We start from the raw sequence: 9,490 nt of genomic DNA on the forward strand, positions 1-9,490 counted from the left end.
TAAGTATTTTTCTATGTATTTTTAGATGCAAATGGCATCTAAAAAATAAGATACAGAAATGGAAATTGAAACAACTCTGAGATGCCATCTCACACCTATCAAGTTAGCTAACAGGACAGAAAAAGAAAATGCCAAATGCTAGAAGGGATATGGAAAACAATGCACTGTTGGTGGAATTGTGAACCTGTCCAAACATTATGGACGAAGATTTGGAATTCTACCCAAAGGGCTATAAACTGTGCATACCTTTAATCCAGCAATACCACTACCAATAATACCAAGTCTGTATTTCAAAAAGATCAAATATTTACAAAATAGGTACAAAAACGTTTATAGTAGTAGCAAAGAATTAGAAATTGTGGGGATATCCATCACTTGGGGATGGCTGAACAAATTGTGGCACATGATCTCGAGGGAATATTTTTATATAAGGCATGACAAAAGGGAAGGTTTAACCCAGGACATATTAATCAATGTAAAGTAGGACTAAGAAAACATTGTACACAATGATAGCAATGCTGTAACAATGATCGATTTTTAAATACTTAGCTATCCTGATCAATACAGTGATCTAAGACAATTTAAAAGGATTCATGTTAAAAAATGATAGCTATCTCCAACAGAAGTACTAAGGAACTCTGAATGCAAGCTGAATCATTTTTTCGTCACTTTTTATTTCTTGAAGTTTTGGGGGGGAGCAATATGGCTAACATGAAAATGTGTTTTACATGAAAAAGAAAAAAGCAACTATCTATCCACTCCCCAAAAACATAAATAAACAACCCTATGTTCCATCAAAACTGACAACTGACATCCCATGTGTGACATTCCATCTGCCACCTGTGTGTCATTACAGAGATTGGCTATAATTCCTGAATATACTACCTCTTCATTTCTATTTGATTACATTAAAGGACTCCTACTTGATTTCATATTCCACTTCCTGTGAAAAGCCTTTCCAGATTCTCTCCTTCCTCAAATAATCACACACACAGAATTTAAATATAGCATTTCTACCCAAAAGAATGCAAATTCCTTGAGCATAGGACTATTTTTCATTTTATCTTTGTATCCCCTTTATATTGAAAGTACTTAATAAATCCATCATAAACTAGATACTTTGTAAAACTGGACAAAATAACAAAATTATATAAAGGAACAAAAAGTAAATAAGCAAAGAAATAATGAAGGGGATTTGTCATTACAAGATTTCAAATATTTTAAAACAATAACTTCTAAAAGTATCTATTATTGAACAAAAATAGATAATCAGTGAAATATATTAGACAAGCAATAAATTTGAGAACAAAAAAGGATAGGGAACAAACTCTTTGTTCAACAAGAGAAACTAAGAAAACTTGATTGCAGTCAGGTAGAAAATAGGTTCAGGGCAGCTAGGTGGTGAAGTGGATAGAGAACCAGCCTTGAAGTCAGGAAGACCCCAGTTCAAATCTGATCTCAGACACTTAACACTTCATAACCCTGTGACCCAGGGCAAGTCACTTACTCCTAATTGCCTCAGGAAAAAAAAAAGAAAATAGGTTCAAGTTGTGTTTCTTAGACTATATACAAAATAAATTTTAAATGGATAATAGGTAGCATTTGCAAAGCACCTTACTTATATTAATTCATTTGATTCTCAAAATGATCCTATTAGATAAGTATTATCATCTTCATTTTACAGATGAGGGAGCAGAAAATAAATGAAGTTAAGTGACTTGCTCAAGAATACACAGCTATTAACAGTGTAAGGAAGGATCTGAACTCATCTCTCTGACTCAAAAGTGAAGCAATAAAGCACCTAGCTTCTAAAATCTGCCCCTCCTCCCACCCTTCATTGATTACTTCCCTTCACTAAGTCCCATTTCCATGAATTTACACAGGCTCCATCAACTATATCCCTAGCTCCCCACCTTATGTTCCGCTCAAGTGCCAACTTCTTCAAGAAGCTTTTTTGTGATTCTCTCAGTTCCCCATCCCAAATGCTATTTTGTACATTTTATATTGGCTGATTTGTGAATATGTTGCTACATGCAGAATGAGAACTTTGAAGGCAGGGGCTGCATTAGTCACATATGTGTATTCCCAATACTTAACAGAATCTACCACATAACTCATTTACTGAATCAGTTCTCTTAATATACTGCAGAAATCCTTAGAGGAAATTAAGGATACTAACAGAAGGAAAAGGGAGTTCCTTTTAAGTATGAAGGGCAAAAAAGGCTTGGAGATAGGAGATAAGAGTATGAAAAGACCAATTTGGTTAGATCATTGGTATTTGTGTTAAGAAATAATATGTAAGAAGCCTGGAAAAATAGTCTGGAATCATGTTGAGAATTCTAAATTAGGAATTTATTTTTTTTAATAGCAAAGCCAACGAAGTTTACTGTACAGTGAAGTGACATAATCATATGGTATGATCACATCACACATTTTAGGAAAATAATTTTGACAGCAATGGTGAAGGATGGACTGAAATGGTGGGGAGGATACCTAGGGCAAAAAGGCCAAACCCAGAAGGCTACTGCAAATACACCAAATAAAGGATGATGAGGAGCTAGACTCTTGGGTGGTGGCCATATTGAGTAAAGAAAAGAGCATTGCTCATATAATTTTGTGACTTGTAGACAAGATTTGTTAATATTCTAAAATAAGTGAGATGAGAGTTTAGAATGACATTAAATTGTACGTTCAGAGTGGAAGGATTGTGCTGCTCTTGACAACAGGAAATTCAGAAATGGGGTGAGTTACAAGGGAAATGAGAAGAAAATGCTTTCTACTTTGGATATGTTAAGTTTGAGATTTCCATGGGATATAAATTGGAAAGGTCTGACAAGCAGTTAGTGATGTGGGACCAAAGCTCAGTAGAGCCAAGAGCAGGAGTGACTGTCATCAGTATGTCTATGGTTAGATTTTTGAGTTCATGAATTCACTAAGAGAACAAAACAGAGAAAGAAAAAGGGCCTAAAACATAGCTATATGGTAACAACCAGTTAAGGGATTTGAGATGAGAAAACATCTAGTAAAGGAAATTGAGGCTAAAGTTACACAAGAGAAAAATCAAAAGAGAATGTCACAAAAATTCAAAAATGTAAGAATATCTATGAGGAAAGAGTAATTGACAACAGTATTAAAAGCTATAGAAAGATGAATGACCACCAGTATACAATGAGCAAAACTAGGAGACCATTGTCCACAGCAACAGCAAGATTATGCTATGATCAATTCTGATGGACCTGGAACTTCTCAACAATGAGATATTAGACCAGTTCAAATGATCTTGTGATGAAGAGAGTCACCTACAACCAGAGAGAAGACTGTGGGAACTAAGTGTGGACCACAACATAATTTTCTCACTCTTTTTGTTGTTTGCTTGCATTTTATCTTCTCATTTTTTTTCTTGTTTGATTTGATTTTTCTTATGCAGTAAGATAATTGAATAAATATGTATGCATATATTGGATTTAACACATTTCTGTAACTTCTCCCACTCTAATAGCCAGGGGTATGCATACCAAACTTGTCCCAGATAGACATGGAGACTGATGTTAAAGTGCCAAACAGCCTTTCTTTATTGGTAATCTCAGCAGGGGTAAGCAGGAAGCAAGAGCAGGTATATATATGTCTCCTAGTCTCTCTCTCTCTCTGGGCATCCCTGAATCGCTCTACTTCTTTCCCGCATCCTTTTCCTCACCTATGGCAAAGTTAGCCATTTATATTTACTCTCCTCTGGGATTACCCTGGGAATACCTAGGATTATTATTATTATTATTATTATTCAGCACTGCATAGGTGGATCCACCGAAGGGAGACACCTGGAGTTAGTGCTGCATCTTAAGAAAGGATCTGTAAGATACAACCTCCTCCCTCAAGAAGCCAAGCCCCCTTATACCTCCTGGGTACACCCTACCAGCGGACATGGCATACATGGCAATTCTCAGAAGGAAAGTTTATTTCTATATATTTAACATATATTGGATTACTTGGTATCTAGGAAAATAAGTGGGAAGGGGGGAGAAATTAGAACATAACCATTAACAAAAGTTAATGTTGAAAAATTATCAATGCCTATCTTTTGAAAATTAAAAAATCTTTAATAAAAAAAGAGGTTATAGTCACAGATGAGTTTACGTTGAGATGGGAGCTCAGTCTATTATAAACATAAAAAGAGCAGAGAAATTCAGAGATAGAAATCAAGAAAGTAAAAGCACAATAGCAACACTAAAAATAAACATCTCTGAAAGTCTTAAAACTTTTTTAACAGCCAACTGTGATTCCAAATGAAGCAGGATACCTATCTAATGATAGAGAGGTAATAATGCAAAATGAGCACCCTTTTATTTTGGGGGCTCAGCCATTCAGGAATTTGTTTTATTTGATTACAGGTTATGTGTTACAAATTTTTTTTCAATGAGAGAGAAAAATCAATTATTAATTTTAAAAAGTAATGATAAAAATTAAATTAAAAAAAAATTTAAGTTAAAAAAAAAAAAAAAAAAAAGCAAAGATAAGTTTTTAAAAGGGCTAGATGTTAGAGGTTAAGAGCTAGGTAAATTCTAAACTTCCAAACATACTAACAGTGACTGGTATTATCTTATTGTTCAGTCAGTCTGATAAGGCTTAGATATGGGGAACCAAAATGAAATTAGGTTTCTGGTGGTCAAGGAGTTTAAATGAGGTCTAGTGGCAGGTTCAGGATTCATGGAACCCAATGGAAGGGTTTGTCTCCCCTGAAATCCCTGAGGATTTGGCGCAAAGGTAGGGAGTTATGAGGACTCCCTTCTGGCGGCACAGAGGCTCTCTCTAAAGGAATTTAGACCCGAAAACCTAGATTGATAAAAGCGACTGGGATTGGAAGGTTAAAGTCTGGTTAGGAAAATAGGTGAGGGTAAAGAGAGGATAGCACTGGAAAGAGTATTCCAGTGGACAGAGGCTCCTTGGGAGGCCAAGCATGGTATAGCTGGCATGTTTGGAACCTCTGCAAAGAGAGGATTTTAGTTTGGCTCTTTTTATAATGAGAGATTTAGCTAAAAAGGGCCCATGGGTGGAGTCCCAAGTTGGCTCCTAGATAGCTTTCAGCTAGGTCTAGAATTTGAATTGAATTCAATTGAGTTTCAGGACAGAGACAACCACACCCAGATAACAAAGATGAAACTGTCCTTTTGGGGTTGGGTCCCTCACCTGAGGCAGAGTGGAAGGAGGTTTTCTCCTTTAAGGATTTTCAGAGTTTTAGGCGTCCCCTCCTCATTCCCCCCTCAAGCAGTCAAAACTTAAATTCATTTAAGGGAAAAAGAACTTGAGGCAGGGTCCCTTATTGAGGTAGTGTTGAAGATTTTTCTCCTTCAAGGATTTTCAGAGTTCTGGGGTCCCCTCTTCAAGTCCATCAATAAACATTAAGTACTTTTCTAAGCAATGTGCTAAATGATAGGAATACTCTCCGTAAAGAGACCACCATCTAATTGGGAGAGACAACTTGTAAAAAAGCCATATACAGGAAAAATTGGAAATAATAAAGAGAGGGAAAGGACTACAATTAAGAAGGATCCTGTAGATAGTGGAATTTTAACCAGAACTTGAGAAAGCCAAGGAATCCAGTAGGCAGAGATGACAGGTTTTAAAAGCATTGGAGGTAGGAAACAGCTGCAGAAAATGTTTCAAGTCATCTTAGACTATGTTACAAAATGCATTTAAATGGACGTGCCTTTAATATTAAAAATCATGTTATTAAAAAAATTAGAGAAAAAAATCACATACCTCCCACAGCTACAAGTAGGAAATTTAACCAAATGAGGAAAAGAAGCAATTACAAATTTCTCTGATAAAGGTTCAAGCTTTATAAACAATAAAAATAGATTAATAGTCATTCCTAAATAGACAAATGGTCAGAGGATACAAACAGTTCTCAAAAGGATGATTGCAAAGTAATTCCAATCAAATGAATGTTTAAAATCACTAATAAAAGAAATGCAAATCAAAACTGTTTATCTCACACCCTGAAAATGGGCAAAGGTGAACCAAAAAAATGGCAATTGTCAATGCTGCAGAGATTGTGGGATCATAGACACACAAATGCATTCTTGATGGAGCTATGAATTGGTCCAATCATTTTAGAAAACAAATAATATGCAAAATAAAGGGACTAAAATTTCTATTTTTACTACCTCAAAGCTACTGTTAATAAAGTCCCCAAAGGGCAGCTAGATGGCACAGTAGATAGAACACCGACCCTGAATTTAGGACTTTAGTTCAAAGCCAGTCTCAGACACTTAACATGTCTAGCTTTGTGACCCTGAGTAAATCACTTAATATCACTTAACCCCCCAAATGTCACAAAAACAAACAAAAAACAAAAAACATAAAGTCCCCATGGAAACTAAAATATTACAGCACTTTTTTGTGATAGCAAAGAATTGGAAACATCAACTGGGGAATGTTGGGGGTGATGGTGTTCAGAAAAGGAGCTCAGAAACCCAAAATCTGTTTTTCTGAACATCATCATCCCCAACATTATTAGAAAACTTACTAGAAAAATACTGTAGTTAAAAGTCAGAATAATACATAACTTTAAAGTAAGAAATAACTCTATATTTTTCTTCAAATCTTACATGGAAAATAAGGTAAAGTAGTGGAGGTGTGGAGGGAAGAAAGGATGGTGGATAACGATGCAAACTATTTAAATGACAAGTTTTTAAAATCAGGATTCCTTTCAAGAGGAAGGTAAAAAACTACAGGTAGTTTCTGTGAGTCTCTGTAAGTCCTGTTTGTAGGAAACTTGAAAATGGAAGGAAAAAAAAAGTATTTGGGAAATTAAGCAAACATTTCTTTATTAGTGCTGGGAGTTTTCCTAAAACCTCAGGAGAAGGGGAAGGGAGAGGGACCTCCAAATAATGTTTGGAACATACCACTAATAAATGCTAAAGGTTTTTGTCTGTCTTTGCTTTTTAAAAATCTGGAAGGAGGTTTTCTCTAGTCAAAACTGCAGCGGTTCAAGCAAAGATGAGAAGGCGAATAAATATTAACTCGGGATGGAGGAAGAAAGAGGGCGGCGGGGCATCAGGATGAGGATGAGACCTAGACAGGGGCAGAAAGGAAAAGGAATTGGAAAATAGGGCAGAATGGGCAAACTCGAAGGCCTAAGAGAAAAGAAAACCTGCGTAAGGGTTTCCCTCACTCCTCTTTCGCCTCCCAGACCGGTTGTCCTAGGGCAGGGGCGAGAGTAGGCTGTCTTAGGCCGGAGTGAAGGCCCAGAATCCGACCAGAGCCGCCCTACTCCGTTGGTGGGCCGCAAGTCGGCCGGGTAGAGGATAGAGTCGAGGCCGTTATCCAAGGGCTCTGCGGGGCCGAACAAAGAGGAGGGGAAGGAAAAGGAGGTAGATGAGCAAAGAACGGGTCAGGCCTGGCCAAAGCGGACGGCAGGTTGACAAAAGTCAGTCGACGCGAACTCCTCACCGTGGTCCTGGTTGAAGCCGGCGAAAAGGAGTCCATTGCCGTGAGGGTTACAAGGCAACAGGTTCATGGCGCTTCCGTAAATCCGGCCGAGGCTAATCACCGCCTCATCCTCTCTTCCAGGTGCCGCTCACCAGGCCCGGTGAAAACAAAATCCTGTCAGCCAACCGTGGGATTTCCTTCCTCTTTTTCTCTACCACAACCCCCAAATGCCAGGCCAAGGAAGCGGCAGACAGGACGGGATGCCGGCCTGCTGAGCGCGGTTTCTCCAGCTTCTGAGTTCCCCAGCATCGCCAGGGAGGCCCGCCGAACGCCGAGCACATCCACCGCAGAATAAGGAAATGGAGCAAGCGCCGAACACCCGCCCCCCCCACCTGACCTCCCGCTGGGTGGAAGGCTGTGCCTTTTCTCCCTTAGAGTAAAGAGGGGTGTCTTCCCTCTGGTAATGATTAGTAGAGAGTCTGTGGATACATTTTAGGGCTACATAAAACTTAAATGGGAAAAATTTAATCTTTATTTTAACAATAGCTAGTTATCTTTATAGACTATATGCAAGGAAATTTCCCCCACAATCTTATATTTCTGTTATATGCTGTTACTAGGAGAAGACAGTAAGAAATTCCTTCCCTATCTGCCTTCTTCACAACTGCTTTTTCAGCTAATCCTCTTGACGTGAGGAACTCTGAAACTGTCTTGACTTTGGGGTAAATGCTAGAGAACTCCTTGAAGGGGAGAAACTCCTCGAACCCTGCTAAAGACCTGCCCCAGGGAATCAAGATAAAGTGATTTCATTCTGTTATTTTGGTAAGACTAGTTGAGTACAGGACCACTCCTACTTGGCTTGAACTGGAGTTTCTATCCACCAATGTGGAGCTGAAAATTGGCTTCACCACTCCCAGTAAGCTGTCCCATTCTACTGAGAATCAAGGCCTAGGGGAGCAGTAACCTCATTCAATTGAAACATCAATCTCAGATCTCTAAAAGAGAAACTTTGGGGCTCATTCCTTGCAGAGGGCCAAAAGCAGGACATTCTCTTTTCAAGATTAACTCCATCTGTTAACATCCAGTGCTAACTTTATCTTTCTTCCAGGACTCTTCTGCTAGATCTTTATTTCTGTCGGGTCCTTTTCTCTAAGGAAGTCAACCTCCTAGAAAAAGCTGACTTCCCAGTGCCATAAACTTCTTTTTGGCTGTCTAATTTTTCAGGTTCATAAATTCTTTTGTGAATCACCTGTTTTGACCAGAAGGGATTCCCACAACTCTCTGCTCGGCCAACCTCATCACTTTCCCTTTCATTTTGTCTTCATAAATAAGTGGTAAAGAAAAGGGATCCAGAGAATGTTCATTTAAAAACAAGCCTATTATCTTTGCTAATCAATTTACAAAGTGGCCACTTAAATTCTGAAAGGACTTTTTTTTCCCAACACACTTAAAGTAACTTCAGATGGGCAACTTAAAGTCAGATACTCTGTAATTTCACCTGTTGGATTGGGTTATTTAATTGATCAGGGGTTCTGATCAGCTACATACACATATTCTTGTATTACATTTTATTTAGGCATTCCCTAATCAATAGACGTTCTATTTTGCTTCCAATTTATTACTACCAGAAAAACTGCTATTAGGGATAGACACATGTGTATGCATGTATTTACACATTTATGAAAGAAACTAGCCAATATGGTGTAGTGAATATAGAACTAGCTTTTGGGAGTGCAACAGTGGAAAAATGGACTTACTATGGAGTCAAAAACCCTGGGTTCAAATTCTTCCCTCTGATACATACTGTCTCTGTCACCCTAGGAAAGCCATTTAATCTCTTGGGATACCAGGCAACTCTCTAAGAAAATAAATTACTGAACAGCTGAATATATGCTTTTTTTTTTTTTTTTTTAATATATATATATATTTTATAATATTATCCCTTGTATTCATTTTTCCAAATTACCCCCCTTCCCTCTATTCCCTCCCCCCGACGACAGACAATACCATACATTTTACATGTGTTACAATATAGTCTAGGTACAATACATGTGTGCGAATA

The 9,490-nt window shown here is 37.9% G+C and overlaps 1 protein-coding gene across 7 annotated transcripts in view; it reads right to left on the reverse strand.

Annotated features, from left to right (window-relative positions):
- The window catches only part of WDR45B (WD repeat domain 45B), a 157,327-nt gene extending 149,551 nt beyond the window's left edge, over positions 1 to 7,776 (reverse strand). For 4 of the 7 annotated variants that reach the window (XM_074312017.1, XM_074312015.1, XM_074312012.1 and 1 more), the window contains exon 1: positions 7,450 to 7,769. In XM_074312017.1, coding sequence (XP_074168118.1) covers positions 7,450 to 7,516 — 67 coding nt within the window. In that variant the 5' untranslated portion in view covers positions 7,517 to 7,769. Of the gene's footprint in view, positions 1 to 7,449 lie in introns of all 7 variants that reach the window. The other 3 variants (XM_074312011.1, XM_074312013.1, XM_074312016.1) reach the window with 3 other exon arrangements.
- Positions 7,777 to 9,490: the final 1,714 nt, after the last annotated feature.

The sequence above is a fragment of the Sminthopsis crassicaudata genome, chromosome 4, assembly GCF_048593235.1.
Source record: "Sminthopsis crassicaudata isolate SCR6 chromosome 4, ASM4859323v1, whole genome shotgun sequence".
NCBI classification, from domain to species: domain Eukaryota; kingdom Metazoa; phylum Chordata; class Mammalia; order Dasyuromorphia; family Dasyuridae; genus Sminthopsis; species Sminthopsis crassicaudata.